This window comes from Heloderma suspectum, chromosome 1, assembly GCF_057233095.1.
Source record: "Heloderma suspectum isolate Gila_16-S chromosome 1, 16-S_ref, whole genome shotgun sequence".
NCBI lineage: Eukaryota > Metazoa > Chordata > Lepidosauria > Squamata > Helodermatidae > Heloderma > Heloderma suspectum.
The window spans coordinates 404213435-404236517 of NC_139458.1; the positions used below are offsets into that span (position 1 = coordinate 404213435).

The 23083-nt window shown below is 43.4% G+C and overlaps 1 protein-coding gene across 4 annotated transcripts in view; it reads right to left on the reverse strand.

The window, feature by feature from the left end:
- HHAT (hedgehog acyltransferase) overlaps nt 1-23083 on the reverse strand; it is a 280820-nt gene that overhangs the window by 236956 nt on the left and 20781 nt on the right. For all 4 annotated transcript variants that reach the window (XM_084828889.1, XM_084828886.1, XM_084828888.1 and 1 more), the window contains 2 exons: nt 10628-10822; nt 5236-5448 (listed from right to left, as the gene is read on the reverse strand). In XM_084828889.1, coding sequence (XP_084685015.1) covers nt 5236-5448; nt 10628-10822 — 408 coding nt within the window. The remainder of the gene's footprint in view (nt 1-5235; nt 5449-10627; nt 10823-23083) is intronic.

The following is a 23083-nucleotide window of genomic DNA, read 5'->3' on the forward strand; positions in this document are numbered from 1 at the left end:
GAACATACCAAGGTTTTATATTTTGGCTTCTTAAAGTAGGAACAGAAGACTTAAGGTGCAGAACAGTAATTTAGTCAAATATACCTAAAGTCTACATAAACCATATCAGTTCAACTGTCAGATTTCTGTAGCACTTTTTTTACCACAAGATCTGTAAATTCTCGTCATCATTTTTCATGTAAAAATCTGTATACAACCTTTTAAACCAATACAATTTACTGAAAACCTGCCATTTCAATTTACTTACCATGCCATTAGCACTGCCTCCAAAATCTACAAAATAAATCCTTCTGCAGCATACACACTGATAACATTTAACACATAAGTAACTAAAAATAATGCATTATGTCACATTTGCTCAATCCTTTCATGTTTGAGCAAGACCCATCACATGTTAACTTAACAATGACTTGGATCCAAAGTTCTCATAGAACTCCACTCATGGGACACTCCCACGGGAGGAAGCAGGGGAGGTCATTTTGCTGAGTCCTCCTTCCCCCTGGAGCCTTCTGAAAATCTGCCCCAAGAGGTTAGGGGACCCTTCAATTTAATGTGGGAGGTGGTACAGGAGATTGCTGGGGGAGGAAGGTATCGTCTCTGCCCCTATTCCTCCAAGGGAAGCCTTCATTGGACCATAACCCCTTCCACAAAGACAAGGAGCCCTTCCATTCATAGAAGGGCATCTCTGGATCCAAACCCCAGTATTTCCTTTCTTTCCTCTCCACTCAGTTCCAACACCTAGAATGCACATGTTGGGAGGTTGTTGGTCTATAGCAGGCAAGTACACCTCTTTCAGCCCAAGGGCTGAATTCCGTTTTGGAGAAGCTCTCAGAGGTTCTCTACATGCCAGTGGGCCAAAGAGGCAGGATAAAATACAAGAAACACTGGGACATTTTAGGTTAAAGCTCTTGCTGCCAGTAGCTTAGCCTTAGGAGAGGCATTTCAACCTTTTCGAAGGGGGGGGGGGCTGCGCAAAAGCCAGGAAACCACCAAACAATCGGTGGTTGGGGAAAGGGGATGGGGGAAGGGGGCATTACCATCTGGGAAATCCTGGAAGGCCAGATTGGGCCTCCAGGCTTGAGGTTCTAGACCCCTGGTGTATACCTTTCTGTTCTTCTGAAGTAAAGTGCATATTTGAGGAGCTATAAAAAATAACCAAAGAAGAGAAAAATATTTGGACAAGCCTTTACAATGTGTTAAGGGAAAGGGAGTGAGGAAACACCTCATTCAGTTAACTTCCAATTTCTTTATTTTATTCCCCCCTCCCCATCCTTGCTCTGTTCGTTGCTGGGAAATGATTACACAGATGATTGGCTTATTCTCCGCAAAGAATGGAAGATTACTTAATAACTCTTATTACATCTTTCAGTGAGCTTGCCGGATGCTTTCACTATCCTATTCTGAGTCATCTTAATGACATCTCACTAGCAGCGAGTACTTTGAAGAAACTACCATTCTTCAAAGTGCTGCGAGGGGGGTGTATGGAAATTTCTGGGATGCTGCCAATTCAGTTATGATGCATGCCAATCAGATTTCAATAGGCATGGTGACACATCTGCTTCCTGTTCTGCACCCAATAATAAAATAAAATATTCATTTAAGCATATCAGCCAAGATGTTCAGGGCCACTGAGCAGTTAATTTTAGTGGAAACTGGGTATCAACATTATTTCAGCAATTCTGAAAGTCTCTATTTCAGGATATATATTTTTCTTTCCTTTTTATGGGACCAGAAGTGTCTACGTGGCCAATCAGAGAACAAAGGTGTATAGCAGCAGTGAATGATCTTGTTACAGACCCAAAAATAACAACAGCTGCAGTCCTAAGACAGAGGAACGTGGATCTATCTTGCACAGGAGCCCCTCTGTCAGGAACTCCTGACCACTGCCCCATGTGGTGAACCATGTAACTGCAGCCTCAATGAAGAACCTTCCACCATCTGGCCGGGCTCCATCCCACAGGCTTGCCCCCGCTGAACAGGAGGAGTATCAAGGACTTCCTTTTCCAACTGAGCCTTGCTTGAGCAACAAAGCCTCCCTGAACTCTAGCATGTCTTGTATTTCTGGTCTTGCTTTTGGTTCTGATTCCTGGTTTGCTCCCCAGTCCTGCCTTCAGGTTTGCCCTCTTCGGTCCTGGCTCTCAGTTTCCACCTTCTGACTTTCTCCAGACTGCTGCCTATGGCCCAGCACTGACACCCATCTTTCCTACTGTATTTCTGGAGCTGCTGGTTCTACGGTATCCTATATTATAATGCAGGAGTACACTCACACACACAAACCCATCAGGGGCTGCCCCCCTTTCCTGCCAAAACTGCAGCAGAGGCAGTAAAAAATGCAGCAATTTTGCAAGGAAACAAGAGGAGCACACAGCTTGTTTGCAAGCAGAACTTTGCTCCCTGCACATCTTGTTTCCTTGCAAAATTGCTGTGGTTTTTGCAATTGTGGGGGCAAATTTTGCAGGGGCGGGGCAGGAGGGGACAAAACAGGAGAGAGTTTGATATTGCTCTTCTAAAATATATGTATATATTTTTAAAGAAGTGTGGTTCTCGTTAAGCCACAACCCTCCTCTGAAAATCATGCTAGTCATACTGTCAGGCTTTCAGAAAATTCACTGCATTTTCAGGTCCCTCCAGGACTAAGGTATTTCCAGAACCATCATAGTTCTATCCATCAGCATTATTCTCACAAAACTTTAATTCCTTTGTACCAAAACTATAACTCCTTTACACGTGTGTAAAAATATCAATGTAGGCTCTGCCGTGACTGAGTGGTTTAATATAATGAACACTACAAATCCCATAATGCAGTACGCCTAGACAAGTGCACAAGAGGAACTTCTGAGTTCAGATATAGATTTAAAAAATCTTGAGAAATTGTGTTACATGGTTCAGGATCAGCGGGTGTTAGACCAGATTTCTTAAGAAGGATTTGAAGTAGTGTTAAAAGCCTAGAGCCAAGAAAATCCTCTTAGACAGTTAATCTTTGAGCAGTAAACAACAAACTTCTACAAACTGCAGGCCCTGCATTAAATGAAACAGTGCTGTGGTTTTTGGTCAATGTATGCAGTGCAGTGATGGGCACAAGGTGGTTGGATATGCCAGGCAACTAAAATGAAAAACCAATGATTTATTCAGTTTTCTTTCAGTTCCATTCATAGAAGGATACATTCAGTTTTAAGCAGTTTGTATTTTGAAGAATATGCATGGCCTTGAACATTTGCACCCTGGACATTTCAGAGTGGGGAGGTGTGTGTGAAATCCTCCATGATCTATAGAACTGCTTAAATTGAATATGCCTATCAAAACTGAAAAACTGACTTACCATTAAAAATAAACCAAGAGGTCATTGCGCCTCTTAACATCCCACAGGGATGTCAAATCAACACAAATAGCTGCCCCACCATCTCTGCACAATTTTCCACTCTCCCATTACTCACTTCCACTAGTCCCAATTACCATAATTAGCTTGCTACTTCCAATCTATTGGAAGCAGCAAGCTGAGCTAGATCCTATTGCTCAGATGATGGCCAGGTTTGCACGATCTCAGAGGAGAAATAAGCCACAATGTCTTATTCCCCACCCCCACACACATGCCGGTTGTATGCCAGGGGGATCAGCATAATTACCTTCGGCAGTACAGCTTATCGTGTTGTGCGAACATGGCCAGACTGACTTGTTGCCATTGGTCACAAGCCTCCCAGAGCCCTACAACATCCCATGGGTTCTGGGTGGCTTGCTTCTCACAACAACAAGCCACCCTGGCCAGGTTCGTACGCCATGACAACCTGTGCTGCAGAGGGTAATTATGCAAACCCACCTGCATGTGCAAGGGATGGGAGGGGATAAGCCACCATGGCTTATTTCCTCCTCCATGATTATGTGAACTTGGTCACTGTATTGTAGGTCTCTCTGTTTCCTGAAATTCAGGGAAGTAATAGCCTCTAGAAGCCACACATAAAGATTCTATCCGTGAATACATTTGGAAAGTATTTGTTAGGGCAGATAATGCAATTGTGTTTGCACTATTCTATCTATCATGGTCTGGTCCACACAACTGTATCATTTAAGAATGCAGAAATGCAGTGGTAGAGTACATGCTTGGCATGAGGACAGTCCCAGATTCCGTCCCCAACATCTCCTATTAGAAGGATTGCTGGACTGAGAAAAACTTCTGCCTGAGGTCTTAGAAGGCCACAAGCACTCAGAGAAGACAGTATTGGGTTAGATCTGGGATGGGGGATATATGGTCCTCCAGAGGTTGTTGGACTGCAACACCCAACATCCCTCACCATTGGCTATGCCAGCTAGGGTTGGTGGGAGTTGCAGTCCAAAAACAACTGAAGGGCCACATGCTCCCCAACCTTGGGCTACAAATAATAGTCTGACACAATATAACAGAAGGTTCGTATGTCCAGCATTTTTCAACTGCTTTTGTCATTCAGTCATAACTTTTATTCACCCAGACAAATCAGTTGCATCTCTAAATAAAATATTTTTGAGAAAATATCTTTTACTAAAATATTGCCAGTAAAATCATTGTGACATATTTAAAACAAGGCACAAAATTTCCTTACTCGCACAGTGGCCCTGTTCAGACAATCATATGACAGCATATTGAACCAAGGTATGCACAAGCCTTTCGCCCATGAACACAATTCCTCTCCTACTTTTGCAGTGTGCAGCAATTAAAGCATGAAGTCTCTAAAATACTGCTGACAAACCAAGTATTCCCCATCCGATACCTGTGCATTTGAGTATTTATTAAATTATTTATTCATGCCTACATGCAGGATTTTGCATTTGTCTCTCCTGAATTTCATTTTGTTAGAATGGGAAACTGGGCTGAAACTGTTACGGTCATAGATACCTGATCCAGGGTAAAATTCATCTGGCAGGATTTATCTGTGTGGCTGCCTCTGGAAGCCCATTTTGCTCAGATGAGTGTTTAATACCCACATGCTCACTTCCTCTATGGTTGATCCTACACTGGTCTAGGTCCATGTAAGTCTTGTTTGGTTCCACTGACAATGTATTTAGCATGCTACACAAGTAAGCAATGTACCACCCAAGGGACTAGGTGTGACTTACATGCTATGTTAAATATGGTAACTAAGGAGCCACATGGCCAGCAGCCTTCAGACTGGGTTATTATAAAGACGCTTTAGAACAGTTAACTATGAGCAATACAGAAATCTCTAGTCAGCCAAGATCAAAGCAATATTTAAGAAATGCCATCACCTGTTCATAAAATTCATCAAAGGCGATAATGGGCCCATTGTGAAACACAGGATAATAGAACACATAGGCCAACATCCAAAGGAATGAGTGATGTATCGTTTCGGTAGACCTGTGCCAGCAGTATTCTAGACTGAAGCTTGTGTAATAGAGGGAGCGGACAGTCAGGGTGAAAAGAAGCAGGTAGTATTCACTTTCACTGGCATACCAGCCTCTCTGTAAAATAAAACCAAGTTGAAAATGATGTAAAATCTCACCCATGAGCATATAGAGATGAAGAACATTTATTGCAGAGAGTTTAATGTCATACCACACCAGCACAAACCAATCATTCTTAGCATACTTACTATTTGTACTAGGTAAGACCATTTAAAATGGCCTTGCAATTTGCCACTTGCCTGCATAAAGTTAAAAAACGCATAAGCCTAGATTGTCCCTATCATGTGATAAAGTCAGCCAACATCTCAATTTGGGGTGCCATCAAGTGCTTGCAGATTGTCAAGTATTTTACCATGGGAGGGGAGACAATTTTGATTTTCTGTGTCCAGCACCCAACCGTCTTGAATTGGCTTGGTCCTGCAGCTTCCATAATGCTGCTATGTTTCCCCAACTGAGCAGAAACAGCAGAATTATGGCACTGGTACACAGAACTGACTGTTCAAACTGTGTATGTTATATGCTCAGAGTTGTATAGAAGCCAAAGCATATTCTATGATAGCATTTCAAATCAGTCTATGGTCAGGGAGAGGAATCAATATTGATATCAGGTCTGCAGAAACAGAAAGAAGGAAGAAAATGAAGACAGCAAGAATTTCTCTAAACCCAGAAAGACAAGATCTGCATGTCCACAGGTGCATAACAGCAGGGGGCAATTAGGTGTGCAAAAGCTCCCATTGACTCGAGTGAGAGCTTTTAAAAAAAAAAAAAAGCGTAATTGCTGCATGCAGGGAGGGGCCAAGACGGAGAGGCCATGGGCTGCAACTGAAAGCTCTATGGGCCTCATTTGGCTTGAGGGCTAGTGGTTCCCCACTCAAGTGCTAGGAGAATCAATGTGAGCACTTATACTTCATGTATCCCTTCAGTACTGATATGGACACAACTGCAAAAAAAGTGCTAAAAATACACAAATTATTAAGAAACCTATCTAGATATAAGAACTACATAAAAACATAACAGAATATTTAAAATTATATGTGCTTCACAAACCAAGCGGGTGGAATTTGTAGAACTGCATAGATACTTGGGAAAGGAAAGGAAAGGAAAGGAAAGGAAAGGAAAGGAAAGGAAAGGAAAGGAAAGGGGAATGAGTCCAAGTGAAATATAAGAGTAAAGTGTACGTTAATGAACACATTAGGAGGAATTATTGGCAATTTGTGTCTACAACAAGTACTAAAAGCCAGGTTTTTTTCTTCTTCTTGGGACAATATGAAGAGAACTTTATTTACAATCTTTTCGTTTCATAAAGGGAGTCTACCCTTAAGAGCAAATGAAGCAAACAGAAGTAGTATACAAATGACAGAATCAAAAGTGCTTGGAGGAGAGATTTAAGCAGATACACCATTCACAGTTAGGAGGAAGAGAATATGAAACACCCCATACCTTTGAAGACTGAATAATTAACCCACAAGCTATAATGGACAACTAAATTGGGGTAAGGGCCAGATGAACCCCCCAGCCCACCACAGATCAAATGATGTCAGGGGAGAGCGCCGCACACCAGCTGGCACAAAGCCCGGGATCCTGCTTCGCTGTGCACTTGTGTGCAGTGAAGCTGCCCCAACTGAGTCAGTGGCTGATGGAGCGCTCCATCCGGGGACTCAGTCAGGGTCACTTTGCCTGCGCACTGCCTTTGCCAATGGGGAAGGTGGCACATGGGCAAGTCCCCGCCTTCCCACATTCCCTACTATTGTCTCCGATCCATGATTGGAGATAACGGCGGCGATTCCTCCTAGAGGAATCCACCAAGGGCTGGTTGGGGAACCTCTCCATGCCGGATTAGGCCTGTGGGCCAGTGATTCTGTCCTGTGTCAGAATAGCTATAATGCATCGTTCCAATTAACTGAAAATCAGCAGTGTTTTTAAGCTGCACAAAAGCAAAGCTTGAATACTGTATGAGCTATTGCCCCTGTGGGTGGCGGATGGGAAAATACTGTCTCCATTTCCTTAATAACTACAGCTGATGGTCATGCTGCAGCATTTGTTCATGCTGTTCTTACCTCTGACAGAAGGAAGAGGAAGGAACAGTGCCAATCTCTGTCCACGCCAGGTTCCCAGCAAGAGCAACATGCTAGTTTGTCAAGAGAGGGGGTTGTTCATTTCTCGGTTTTCTTCCCCTTACTTTTTTTTTTCTGTAGGTGTTTTCTGAACAATTCCCCACACTCTCTCTGCAAATGCTGGGGGGCTTTTCTTCTGGTAGAGATGTAAAGTGACCTACTGAGCTTGGCAAGTATTGACATCGAAGATTACATGGCACAAGGTGGGACAGTGGTAGTATTATTAGGCATGGATGTGGCACCTGCACACCTCACCCTCCACAAAACATAGCTCTTACCAAAACTGCAGAAATGGAAAAAGTAAGGGTGCAATCCGATGCATATTTAGACAGAAAAAAGTCCTACATGGCTAGCCAGGGAATACTGGGAGTTGTGGGACTATTTTTTCTGTTCAAACATGCAAAGGATTGCACCCTAAGTTAATATATTTCCAAAGATGTTCTTCTATGATCTGACAAAACCCACATTGATGTTCTAATTCTTTACTGGAAAAGAGAATGCACATGTCCTTATTCTCTTCATCTTACTAATTCAAAAGGTCAACACAACCACAGACTATGGAACATCTCAAGACTATAAACAAGACGAAAGACCTTTATTCCTTCCGTATTTGCCTGCATTTTATAGAACATGAGTCATACCCTGAAGGATCCAACTTGACACAAAAAATAATGAACAGGGTATTTTTAAAGGTGTCTTTCGACAAGGCCGCTGTTATGTTGAGGAGGCAGCGACTGGGCCCGTGAGGCGAAGATTTAGCATCTTGGACTAGGACTGGGGAAATTCGGGTTCAAATCCCCACACAGCCTTGAAGCTCGCTGGGTGACCTTGGGCTGCTCACTACCTCTCAGCCTAACCTACCTCACAGGGTTGTTGTGAGAAGAAAAGCAGGGTGATTATGTATGCAGCCTTGAACTCCTTGAGGAAAACCAAGATATAAATGTAATAAAATAAAACAGAAACTAGAAAATATTTGTGAATCCTGAGCAATGAAAGAGCTTCATGGGTGAATCCTTAAGATATGCTCTATAGCTTTTACCACCATTTATCAGCCAGCTGTGGCCTTTCCTGAAAAAAAGAGAGCTGCCCACAGTCATACATGCCCTGACAACGTTTCAGTTAGAGTACTACAATGATTTTTATGCGGGGCTGCTTTTGAAGACTGGCCAGAAGCGACAATTGGATAAACAGAGCAGCTAAGTAGCTAACTTGTACTATAAATACTAGGGAATACATGTCTGTGCTTGAAACTATACCGGCTACCAATATGTTTCTGCAGCACAATTCAAAGGGCTGGTTTTGACCTATAAAGTCCCACATGCTCGGAGCTAGGCTTCCTGAAGGCAGGCCCTTCTCACACAAACTTACCTGACTCTTAAGATCTTCTACTGCTTAAAGTGCCCCTACCTTCTGAGTGGTCAGCAACAAGAGACAGAATCTGGGATGTCCTCCATGAAGTTATCCCACTTTGTCCAATTTCAGAAGACAATGGAAAACGCTGCTTTGTTCCTCTGATTTTAATGGATCTGATGCTTATTGTTGCTACCAAATCTACTGACCACTTTTATCAGTTCACATTTTGTAATTGTTTTTGTTTTTATATTGTTGGTTTTATGTCCTTATGCTGATAGCTGCCTCAGGAATCCTTATGACTGAGAGGTGGGATACAAATATTTTAAAGAAATAAAGTTTTTTTGTCCTACACATTACATACCAAATTCAATATCAGGTGCCCCAGCAGTTTCATAAATAATCAAATGTCTTGGATAAAAACAACAACAACAAATCAAACTGTTGACCACAAAGGTTAATTTAGGACAGGGTGCTGAACCTCAAGAATGGGGGCCAAATTTGGCCTACCTGGGATTCTGCACCCCTGCTCTATGAGGATAGTCTGGAACTCTTTCCAAAGAGAGGTTCATCCCGCCACTTCCTCGTCATCTTTGCTGAAGCTCATTCTTTTTCAAAGAGGCTTTCATTTTTTTTTTTTACATTTGTTCTGTTTGTTGCACTGATTTTATTGGCCGCTGTTTATTTATTTTTTTAATTTCAGCCTGATTGGAAAGAGGCAAAATCAGAACAGTACGTGATGCGAGACTCTGTAGACAGCCTCCCCTGTGTCTACTTTACACTAGAGTGCCTTAGCACACCTGTTGGAAATTTCTGAATTGGTGTGTATATGCAGGCGCACATGCATCGAATTCCCAGTGAGAGAGTGTATGCCCTGGCCGTGGGCTGCTAAGGTCTGGAGGTGCCGAGATAATGATAAGCCAGACCCAGGTTTGCTTACAAGGAGGCTTTATTGAGTACTTACAGCACACAGGCATACCCAATGGTTGGATCAGACAGCTTCTCTGAACACAGAGCCATGGGGTAAAATGGGTTTTATACCATACATGTCAGCAGTGAGGCAGCATGACAAAAGCATGCATTAATTTGTGTTCATTTGCAACTTCCCCAGCATAGGCTAACAGTGCTTGTTCAGAGAGAAAACAATCAGAACTTTCCCAGCACAGACACCTGTAATTCGGCATAAACATAGCCTCACTTCTCAGAAACATCCTAGGCCCTGCTAAGATACTAGCCTTCGTTAGTATGCAATGTGCTGAGGCCGCGCTATCGACCTTTGACTCATCTCACATGCTCAGAGGCCCAATAGTAAGAGAATTGCACCAATAATGAACCTAAGCAAAGCATTATCTAGGCCCCTCTAAAACTACAGGTGACTTGGTTACAGGCCTGGGGCCAATACAGAGGGGAAGTTTTTGAAAGCATCAAGAACTACCACTTTGTCTTTCCGCTGGAAGCTTCCTTACAAATGTATTTCCTCAATATGGATATCTTCAAATAAAGGGTATTTCAGCAACAAAATAATTTCTTAGCAAAATAATTTATTTAAGGTGCAGTCCTGTGCATGTTTACACAGGAAAAAAAAATCCTACAACAAAAAAGTCCTACAGCTCCCAGCATTCCCCAGCCAGCACGCAGAGACTGCTGACCAGACATTAAAGGTGCAATCCAGCATGGCAGGCTGGGGAATGCTGGGAGGTTTTTTTCTGTCTAAACATGCCTAGGATTGTGCCCTTAAACAAGCAAAACCATATATTCAGAAGTTAAGTTACCTTTATTTCTTCCAAGACAGGCAGGTGTAGAGTTGAAAGAAGAAGCAATGAGCTCAGCCATGTCAGAACTGGGTTCTTAAATTGAGCAACCAAATACGAGACAGTCACATGTAGAAAAATCACTATCAGACCATTGGTGCCCAGCAGAAATCCACAGGCTGCCATGCCATAAGCCATCAGAAACCAGGGTTTGTACTGAAAGAACAGGGAAAATAAGAGTTGATTAAAAATGTATCTGTTCAATACGTGACATTTTATCTATCACATTCGTATCTCATGCCCTCAATGGAGTTCAGGACAGCATAGATGGGGTTATCACATTTTAGCTTCACAACAACTCTGTAAAACAGATTAGGTTGAGAGGGAGTAGCTGATCCATGACTAAGCAGGGATTTGAACTCAGATCTCTTAAGCCTAAATCCAACATTTCATTCACTTAGGGCCACCTCAGTGTATGTTGTTATGCAGGATGAGGTAAATGTGTGCGCACACACAGAGTTGTTGCATGCTGGACACCAGAACGCTGGTTTACATATATCAGGACCCCACAGATCACAATACAATCTGTGCCACACTCAAAGCAGGAAATAAGCCACATGCAAAGCAGGTAACTCAAGAAATTGAGCCAAGTCACAGATTAATTAATTCATTAAACAGTCAAGGCATTAAGCATTTAAGGGTGCAATTGGATGGGGATAGGCGGCCACTCTGAACTCAGAGGCGACTGCCTATCCAATGCAGGGCAGGAGCAGCGCGGAAGGGATCATCCCCTCTGCACTTCAGCCGCCCTGCATTTGCAGCTAGACAGCCAATTTCGGCTGCCTAGCCGCAGGAAAGTGGAGCGGGGGAAGTGGCTGCCAGATGACACATAGGATGTGTCGTACCAACATTTCCGCCTTCCCCACCCTGGAATGCCCCCTGGAACGCCTCATTTTCGCCACTCCGTGCTCCTCTTCTGAGTGCGGGACCATTCCGAGCTGCCTGTGAGGCAGCGCAGGGTGTGGGAGGTTCTCCAGGAACCGACCTCGAAGCGCGGGCTCCGAGGTCAGTTCCTGGAAACTGACATATCCAACGGCCGTCTAGCCGCTGACTAGAGGCCATAGGATTGCTCCCTCCATTAGTGTTTCCTAATTCAAACACTTCCACTCTATCATGTACACAGACAGGACTCAGAAACACTCTCACACATAAAGATAGGAGATGCTGACCTGGCTACTGTGTTCTCTGTTGGCCCGCTGACTGAGCAGCACTTCCTCCATAGTTGCCACTGAGGGCAACAGGGAGGAACACAAAGCAGGCAGGCAGCAGGAGCTGAGCTGGTAGCAGAGCTTACCTCAAGCTGGATGGGCAGGGCTGACCAGGAGGCTCACCTCACCACCATCATAGGAGCAACTGCAGAGCAGAGCCACCAGCTCGTCTCCTCCTTACCGCCTATCCTTGTCTCCCTCCTTGCCTGAAACTTCAGTGGCACCATCACACAGCTGCCGTTATGGGGAACTGGGAGAGCTACTACCCTGATCACGAGCCAGCCAGCCTCCTCCTAGGTGCTCTAGTGGGGAGTTCGAGAAAGTAAGGGCCAGGCACAGCACCCATCTTAATTTTTTCACATTCAGGCTAACGCCGTGCAAGCACACAAGCACCCTTCTGCTGCCCTGCCTGCCTCCAGAAGTCACCAAGCTTCTAAACTGAGGACCACCATGCCAGTAGGTGGCAGTAGAATGCCAACCACCTCCCTTTTGCCACTTCAACTGCTTGGGTACGTAGCAGTTGAGTCAGCCCTGCATCCCCTACTTCATAGTAGCTTTATCAAGCATAGTATCCCCACATGCTTTAATATATAAGAAGCTCATCCATAAAGGTTTTTTACTCCCTCATCACTTCCTAAGCCTGGAACAAAAAGTCATCTCCCTCTAACCAAATGCAGGAGTAGGCTAAATGTGTGACTAGGGCATGGGGCTATGATAAAGCAGGGTCTATGACAGTGCTGGAGAGATCTATTCATATTCAAGCAAAGATCTATTCATATTCAAGCCTGTTCACACTTTGCCACTTAACCTGGCAAGGTCTAGACTGAAAGGGTGGGGGTGATGCACACTGGGATATAGGGGGCAGGGCCTGCGTGCACGACCCCATTTTCTGCTTATGCATTTAGCCTACCCTATTCAGGCTGAACACCTGAACAGGGCTTCTCACTCACTCGCTCTCATCACCATCAGTGCCCTTTCTTCATTCCAGTCCCAATTCTTCAACATACGTTTCCTGAACCAGCCTATCCACAACTTAGATCTAAGCTACACAATCAGCAGAATTACATGGAGCAATATATGGACTGTACCACTTCAGACAGTATTTTTATTTATTCATTCATTATATTTATTAGTTTCTGAAAACTAATGTTCTCTAGTTTAGTAGGTGGAGGACTCCATGATTGATTGATAGATAAAGAGAGAGAGGGAGAGAGAGAGAGATTTTAAAATTCCTTGCATGTAGAAAACTACCATGTCAGCAAAAAAGCTAGCATAGAACTGCAATCTGAAGTGGTACAGTCCAGCAAGAACTGCAATACAAGATTCTGCCGATGGTGTAGCTTGGTTCTGAACTGGTCTGCACAAACACAAATTCCCATCCTACGCTTCAACAGGAAATCATTAAAAATGCAAATACCAACAGTGACATCTTCTGATTTGTTACAGAAAGTGTTTTGTTTTTTTAAGGTAATTAAACAAACAAACAAATACACCATCTTAATTGCTAGTAATACATGGTGAAGAGCTGCACAAATGTTCCTATGCTGTTCCCAGTGGAGGGAGCCAAGGGACTCCATGAGACACCCCAGATGAGAACAGTATTTTCAGATGTTGCTCAATGTGCATCAGCGATTCTTTGACGCGCATTCATCAAGTGGCCTGTCTAGGTGTCTGTTGGTCTCTTATCCTTTCTTTGAAGCTAAGAAGTAACTACTCAAGCAATTCCAAAAAAAGTATCCTCTGCTGCTGATTCTTAAAAGGCCATTAAAACATAAGCAAACAATGTGCATAAATATATTATTATCCAATGCAAGTAGGAAGTACGGGGGGAAAAGCCCTTTGACCTTCACAAAGAACCACATTTGCGCAGGCAAAGCAAAAAAGCTCTTTTACAGCTGGAAGTGTGAAAATTAGTCCTCCCTTGGGCCTCATGAACTCATCTCTTCCTTGAGTCTTCAATCCATGTGGTAATGCATAAATTCCCTTTGCTTCCCCGTTTTAGTGCCACAGTTCAATGGTTTTCCCCCCTCTAGTTTTAATCATCTTATAGCACAGAAAGCGCACAACCCTGTGCAGCACAAAATTCATTAGAAATGATTAGTGAAGGATTGTGCGGGGGTTGAGACTCTGCCAGGCTTGCTCCCAATGTTGCTCCACCTGAAAATTATCACGGCGCTCCAGAAATGGGTGGGGACAGAACGTTCTGGACAAACAGCAAATCCAAGCCACAGTAGTGGCTATATGAACAGCATTGGAGAGAGAGGCCGAAAGGGTTAGGGTTCGGCTTACAGAGGGTCACAGAGGAAGTGTTGACCTCTGTGATGACTTAGTCTTCCCAAAGCAAAGGTAGAATCTAGGAGATATTTAACTCTTTAAGGGGATGCAGAGACACTGAATTGGCTTTGAGGGGTCTTAGTAGGGGAGTTTTTGAAATGAGCAAATTTTACTTCCAATTGTTCTCCCAAGAATTCTTCCTATTTTAAATATTTGGGGGAGATATATCATATATGATATCATATGTTGTCGTACAGTCGTGTCCGACTCTTTGTGACCGCATGGACCATAGCACGCCAGGCCTTCCTGCCCTGCGTTCTCTCCCAGAGTGTGCTCAAGTCCATATGATATCATATAGATATCATATATTCACCACAGATGTCTCTGTTATATCCTACAGGCTGATATTATATTATTTGTAATGAAGGTGGTAACTGCATTTTTCACATTAGCTACAAGCTGTGACTAATGTACTGGGGATATATACTGTATACAAATCTATCGACTAGGGATGGATGGCTCAGTCTATTTCTGGCACATGTCAGTTTCGCTTGTGTTCATTTTTATGTCCATTTCATCCCATATACGCATGAATCTCCTAATTATTTTCTAAGCTGCATGAAAATGCCTATTTAAATACATATTTAAATATGTATATTTCAGTGTATTTTCTCACAAAATCTACATTTCAATCACATTGTTTCTCCAACTGTGTCATTCTGCTAATACAAATGAAGTTGCGCTAGCAGAAACTAGGTTCCAAACTATGCACAAGAGCAGAATCCAACTAAACTTATGTTTGTGCAAGCACAGTTGTGCTAGGGGTTGTGCAACTAGTTGCACATTGCGCTTGCACAACCACTTGCACAAGTGTAATGTGCAACCCCTTGCACAACAGAAAGATTCAGTGGAGCTCCGCTAGCGCTTCCTGACTTTGCAGAATGACACTGTTGCATACTGCCCCAAGTACACACATAAGATAAATTCACATGTTATATGCATTTTGGTCGTTGTTGAGCCAAGAACTGCATCACAAAATCCAGACAAGTGCAAAATCCAAAAGGATACCTGTGTTCCAATCTGCACATTTGTTCAGGAAGTGAAGATCAGGTTTCCCTTCAAAATATGGACTGAACAACATCCTTGAGCACCCCCTACTGTCAACCATGGCTGGCTGAAAATGCTGGGAGTTGAAAGACTTTTTCTGTCTACACATTATTATTTATTTAAAACATTTATATCCTGCCCTATTAAGATCTCAGGGCAGCATAAAGATAAAATCAATTTAAACATTATAAAACAATAAATGATTTAAACACCTAAAAACAGATTAAACTAGTAAACAAGCTAAAACCAGTTAAAATCTAAAATAATAAAACAGTTAAAACGATGTGCTAGGGAATGCATTTAGCCCTAAAAGGCTTTGGTAAAAAGCCATGTTTTTACTTGGCGCCGAAACAAAATCAATGTCTGCACCAATCAGGCCTCCAAGAGAAGGACATTCCACAACCAGGGTGCCACAGCAGAGAAGGCCCTCTCCCATGTCCCACCATAGTGTATGTCTTGTACTAGTGAGATGCAGAGGAGAGCCCCCCCCCCCAGATCTCAGTTCTCGGGCAGGCATACATAAGGAGAGGCGCTCCCTCCCACATGCATAGGATTGCACCCTAAGTAACCTAAGCTAGATAATATTACAGAAGAATCTCAAACTTGTTTGAAAGGAGCAAGGATCACCCATGATTTTCAGTAGATGACACATTTTCATAGGGAATAATCCCCATTTTTAACCATGTAGAATCAAGGGAAGGAGTTGATAGGAGGAGATGGGTCCTCCAATCAAGTACAGCCATGTGAGCTCGGCCCACTACTGGGGGCAGACTTTTGCCAGTCGGGACACATAGGCAAGTAAGGCCCTGGAAGATGGACCACTGATAACTTTCAACAACCTAGGAAGATAAAACTAAAAGGAAGATGAAACTAACGGGAAACCCTTTGCGCTAGCAAGTACTACTGATGTTACGCAAGCATTGGGTTATGCTAGCACAACATCGATAGCACTAGAGCACAGACACAACTGGATCCTTCCCATGGAGCCATTCCATTTCAACCTGAGAAACACCGAACTTTGTGAATGAACAGGGACTTGAAACCCAGGTACTTCTGGGTCCACGCTCAACACTCTATTCATATGCCAAAACAAACACCAACAGCAATTCCCAGAATTTCCTTCAGATAGTGTGTCATATCAAAAGTCATAAGAAAATGTGATGCAGTGCTGTAGACAGGCAAGAATACTGCAGGCAGGGGCTGCCTTGTTTTCCCCTGTGTTTTCAATACAGATCCTATGAACCATAACTGCTGGCAGCCAACTCGCCGTTCCAGCTGAGGTCATTCATTTGGACAGCTTTATAAAAACCTCTCAGCTGAAACTGCCGAAATACCAGTGACACTGCCTTTCATGTCACCATGAAAATATCACCTTCTTTATTTTAATGCAGCAGAAAAAGACAAATTCTCTGCAGGATTTTTTCTCCCCATATGGGCCACACAGCTTGCTTAATTAAGCAAATAAAGAAGAACCATTATATATAGTTGATTAAAATTACTCCTGTCTTATAATCCATCAATTCAGCAATATCAGCTTCAGCCTCAACATTCAAAATAACTTAAATCACCCAACTAAAACTACAGGATGTTACAAGCAACAACAACATCTAACTCATTTATTTTCAAAGTACTTACTTTGATAAACATACACTGCTAGCATTATAATCAACTTAAACGTGTTGTAACTCCCTGAAAAGTATCACCAAAATATGTACAATATGTTACATGGATTGACCTGCTGTACTTTAGGTGCAATCCTATGTCTCCTTTTCTGGGAGTAGACCTCATTGCATGCAATGGGACTCTGAGTAGGCATGTATAGGATTGTGCTCTGCCACACACAACTGCATATGCCAGGACTTTGGAAAGTATTATCAGAGATAAAGTAGGATTCGCTACTAAGCACAAATTATTGGTTTGCTATTACAAATGAGATCTATACTCAGTACTAAGCTACAAATCCCTTTATGAACTTAACATTTTCTTGAAGATATCTTTTTGAACATTATCAGAAGCAAAAAAAAAAACGAAAACACAAGTTCCTTACACTTTCTCTTTTCGTGCTTCCACCATAACATGCAAAGAATTCACACATCTCACCTAAGAACAGTGAATGTGGTGATGAGCCAGTTTGGGGAAAACTCAGGTTCAAATCCCCTTCATGGATCACTGCCTTGTTGTGGCGAAGGGGCTTGCGTAACTCAGTGAAGCCATAAGCTATGCCGTGCAGAGCCACCCAAGACCAACAGGTCATGGTGGAGAGTTCTGACAAAATGTGGTCCACTAGAGAAGGAAATGGCAACCCACTCCAGTATTCTTGCCAAGAAAACCCCATGGAATGTATCACAAGGCTAAAAGAGATGACACCGGAAGATGAGCCCCTCAGGTCGGAAGGTGTCCAATATACTACTGGGGAAGAGCAGAAGGTATTTCCAAGTAGCGCCAGAAAGAGTGAAGCAGCTGAGCCAAAGCTGAAAGGACACTCAGCTGTGGATGTGTCTGGTGGTGAAAAGAAAATCCGATGCTGTAAAGAACAATATTGTTTAGTAACCTGGAATGTAAGATCAATGAATCAAGGTAAGCTAGAGGTGGTCAAACGTGAGATGGCAAGATTGAACATCGACATCTTGAGAATCAGCAAACTAAAATGGACAGGCATGGGCAAATTTAATTCAGGTGACCATCTTATCTACTACTGTGGGCAAGAATCCCTTAGAAGAAATGGAGTAGCACTCATAGTCAATAAAAGGATGGGAAAAGCAGTACTGGGGTACAATCTCAAAAATGATAGAATGATCTCAGTACGAATCCAAGGCAAACCATTCAACATCACAGTAATTCAAGTCTATGCCCCAACCACTGAGGCCAAAGAAGCTGAGGTTGATCGGTTCTGTGAAGACCTACAACACCTTCTAGAACTAACACCAAAAAAAGATGTCCTCTTCATCATAGGGGATTGGAATGCTAAAGTAGGAAGTCAAGAAATCACCAGGATAACAGGCAAGCATGGCCTTGGTGTACAAAATGAAGCAGGACAAAGGCTAATAGACTTTTGCCAAGAGAATACGCTGATCATAGCAAACACTCTTTTCCAACAGCACAAGAGGCGACTCTACACATGGACATCACCAGATGGTCAATATCGAAATCAGATTGATTATGTCCTTTGCTACCAAAGATGGAGAAGCTCTATACAGTCAGTAAAAACAAGACCTGGAGCTGACTGTGGCTCAGATCATGAGCTGCTTCTTGCAATATTTCGGCTTAAATTGAAGAACGTAGGGAAAACCACTAAACCATTCAGGTATGACCTCAATCATATCCCTTATGAATATACAGTGGAGGTGAGGAATAGATTTCAGGGATTAGACCTGATAGACAGAGTGCCTGAGGAACTATGGACAGAGGTCCGTAACATTGTTCAGGAGGCAGCAACTCAATCTATCCCAAAGAAAAAGAAATGCAAGAAAGCAAAGTGGCTGTCTGAGGAGGCTTTACAAGTAGGTGAGGAAAGAAGGGAAGTAAAAAGCAAGGGAGCAAGGGGAATATGTATCCAACTGAATGCAGAGTTCCAGAGAATAGCAAGGAGAGACAAGAAGGCCTTCTTAAATGAACAATGCAAAGAAATCGAGGAAAACAACAGAATGGGAAAGACTAGAGATCTCTTCAAGAAAATCGGAGATCTCAAGGGAACGTTTTGTGCAAAGACGGGCATGATAAAGGACAAAAAAGGCAGGGACCTAACAGAAGAAGATGAAATTAAGAAGAGGTGGAAAGAATACACAGAAGAACTATACAGGAAAGATCTTAATGTCCCTGGTAGCCATGATAGTGCGGTCACTGAACGTGAGCCGGACATCCTAGAGAGCGAAGTCAAGTGGGCCTTAGGAAGCATTAGTAACAACAAAGCTAGCGGAGATGACAGTATTCCAGCTGAGCTATTTAAAATCCTAAAAGATGATGCTGTTAAAGTGCTGTGCCCAATATGCCAACAAATTTGGAACACTCAACAGTGGCCACAAGACTGGAAAAGGTCAGTTTACATTCCAATTCCAAAGAAGGGCAACGCCAAAGAGTGTTCAAACTACCGTACAATTGCGCTCATTTCACATGCCAGCAAGGTGATGCTCAAAATCCTACAAGCTAGGCTTCAGCAGTATGTGAACTGAGAACTACTGGAAGTACAAGCTGGGTTTCAAAGAGGCAGAGGAACTAGAGATCAAATCGCCAACATTTGCTGCATCATGGAGAAAGCAAGAGAATTCCAGAAAAATGTCTATTTCTGCTTCATTGACTATGCTAAAGCCTTCGATTGTGTGGATCACAACAAACTGTGGCAAATTCTGAAAGAGATGGGAGTACCAGACCACCTTACCTGTCTCCTGAGAAACCTGTACTAGGGCCAAGAAGCAACAGTAAGAACCAGACACGGAACAACCGATTGGTTCAAAATTGGGAAAGGAGTACGACAAGGTTGAATATTGTCGCCCTGCTTATTTAACTTATATGCAGAGTACATCGTGAGAAACGCCGGGTTGGATGAATCACAGGTCGGAATTAAGTTTGCCGGGAGAATTATCAACAACCTCAGATACGCAGACAATACCACCCTAATGGCAGAAAGCGAAGAAGATCTCAAGAGCCTCTTGTTGAGGGTGAAAGTGGAGAGTGCAAAAGCTGGTTTGAAACTCAACATTAAAAAAACCAAGATCATGGCATCTGGCCCCATCGCTTCCTGGCATATAGAAGGGGAAGAAATGGAATCAGTGACAGATTTTATTTTCTTGGGCTCCAAGATCACCGCAGTCGGTGACTGTAGCCATGAAATTAAAAGATGCTTGCTCCTTGGGAGGAAAGCTATGGCAAACCTAGACAGCATAGTAAGAAGCACAGACATCACCTTGCCAACAAAGGTTTGTATAATCAAAGCTATGGTTTTCCCAGTAGTAACGTATGGTTGTGAGAGCTGGACTATAAGGAAGGCTGAGTGCCGAAGAATTGATGCTTTCGAACTGTGGTGTTGGAGAAGACTCTTACGAGTCCCCTGGGCTGCAAGGAGGTCCAGTCAGTCAATCCTAAAGGAAATCAACCCTGACTGCTCATTGGAAGGACAGATACTGAAGCTGAAGCGCAAATATTTTGGCCACCAAGTGCGAAGAGAAAACTCTCTGGAAAAGACCCTGATGCTGGGAAAGATTGAAGGCAAAAGGAGAAGGGGACAGCAGAGGATGAGATGGCTAGATAGCATCACCGATGCAATGAATATGAACCTGAGCACACTCCGGGAGAGAGCGGAGGACAGGAAGGCCTGGCGTGTTATGGTCCATGGGGTCACGAAGAGTCAGACATGACTTAACGACTGAACAACAACAACAACAGGTTCAAATCCACACATAGTTAGTGTTATGATGTACCTCTTTTGAGTAAACAAAAGAACTGACTCCATTTTGAGACACAGCCACAAAGCCAAGCGTCTTCATCCCCAGCCTCCGCAAAGGTGGGAGAAAGGCACAGGAATGGGGTTGAGAGCATCTTGCAAGACTAGATCAAGCAATTCAGTTTCTAATGGACTGCTTAAAATGCATTCCCCAAAGGCAAAGGAGGGGGCAAAAATTCAGCAAAACATGAGTGTGCTGGATAGCAAGAGTGATATCTGATAAATTACCTAGTCAACTACCTACAATATGCTCCCATTGTTGAACTCCAGCCTTGACACCTGTCTCTGAGACCATCATTAACATGCAAGGTCATCTTTTGTTAAAAGAATAAGAGACAGCAAGTAGGACTTTTGTTTCCGGCAAATACAGCTAGGAACGGCTCCATGCTAAAATCACTGAAATTGCTAAGCTCCTTGCTTGCTAGAGCAAGGTGCCAACAGCAGGTGCTTTGCCTCCCCTAGCCAAGGCTCTCTGCTTTCCTTCCTCTTCACTTGAGACCAGGAATTGCAACATGCACAAGTTCCTATCCGCAGGAAAGGGCTTCAGCCGAAGGAAAGGTATAATTGTTTTTAGAAGGTCTTACTACGAATTCTAACCTCCGCCACCCCTTCTTTCCCTTCTCTCTCTCTCTCTCTCTCTGTGCTTCAAGCCGCGGGAAGACTCCTTCCTACAGTCTTGAAAACTACCGTTAGGCCTGGAGCTCAGCTTCACCAAGAACACAGCTAATTTCCCCACCATAGCATAACTTAGTGAAGGCTGGAGCATCCCCAATTGGTCCCAAGTGTTAAATCCATTTGCTCAGCTAATTCCCCCAAGACGAGCTTATGTGTTTGAATCTTTGTATAACCCCATAAATGTGCCATTGTGGCGTTATCCTCTCCAACAGTGCCTGAGTGTGAAGCTCTTTGGGTGGGAATCACCTTCTTAGCCACAGACGCTCTATTGCCAATGTCTAAAGATTCCTTATAAGCAGGTGTGTGAGACTCGTTAGAATGTGTGCAAATTTGTACATGGGTCTAACTACAGCACGTCATAAAACACTAGAGTAGACCTATATGGCGTGGGAGCATGTGGCCGCTGTTGAAAGCCACAGATCCATATCTCCCCTATTCTTTCCCTTGTGACATCTAATAACACAAAACATGTACCATAACATCATTGCACTGTACTTATCTCTCCTTCACTTCACTGCATGCTGCTTGCAGGGGTGGAGAAACTCTCAAGGTGATGGTATCATGTGTTTTCTTTTATTAGCAGTTATTGGGGAAAGTGGAAGAGAAAATGAGGGCCTGCTGCTTTTGTGGCAGCCATATTTTCTCCATATTGCTATGCCCTTAATGCACAGACAGGCAACATGTGGTCTGCATGCTGCACATGCTCCCTGCCCCAAATTTGCCATTGCAAAAAAAGGGGGGGTTAACAGCCGCATTAGCGTTGCAAAGTGTTAATCGGGTCACATTTAGCTTGTTTTGCAGCTAAATGTCACCCTTTAAGTGCTTTGTAGCTGCTATGGGGCACTAAAAGGGTCAAATTTACTTCAAAAAAAGCTACATTTGACCCATTTAGCACACCGTAGTGCTAATGCTGGCATTTTTTTAAAAAAGACCCAGCAACGATGTTTTGGGCGCTCCACAGAGCGCAGACTATGTGTGAGGGGGTGAAAATGGCCTCCAGACCTTCTGCAGTTGTCCACCCCGCCTTAATATATATTAATTAATTAATTAATTAATTACATTTCTATACCGCCCAATAGCCAAAGCTCTCTGGGGGATTCCCAACCATTAAAATCACAAAATCCATCATAAAATACAGTATAAACTGTAAAAGCTTGAAACTACCATATAAAAGTACAAACCACAGTAAAACCTAGCAGCAATGCAGAGATTTAAAATACAATAACAGATTTCAAACAACAGAGCTAAAAGCCTAAAATGCCTGGGCAAATCTTCACTTGGTGCTGGAAAGAGCACAATGTAGGGGCCAAATGAGCCTCTCTGGCCTGTCTCTCTGGTCTGGGCAAGTCGCTCTAGCCCCCTTCACACATTATCCTCGTGAAGGGGGTCCGTGTGATTAAAGGGTAACGGGGTTGTGCTGCTAGTCCCATCCCTGACCTCTGTGCACTGAGCAAAGGTCTGTAGGGGGGAACTGGACTGTACTCATGCAGGTTCCTCCATAAGATCAGGAGCCCCAACTGCACACGGTCTCAATTGCACTGGTGGCTCCCCCTTAAGACCTTTGCTCAACACATGCAGGCACCATGTTAGGGCAGGGCCAGCAGCACAGCTCTGCTACTCTTGAATTGCGAGGAGCCCTTTCACATGAGTAACACGTGTATCCCACTTTACAGGGATTGTTACCAGGTTCCAACACCACTTTGGGGTACTGCGGGA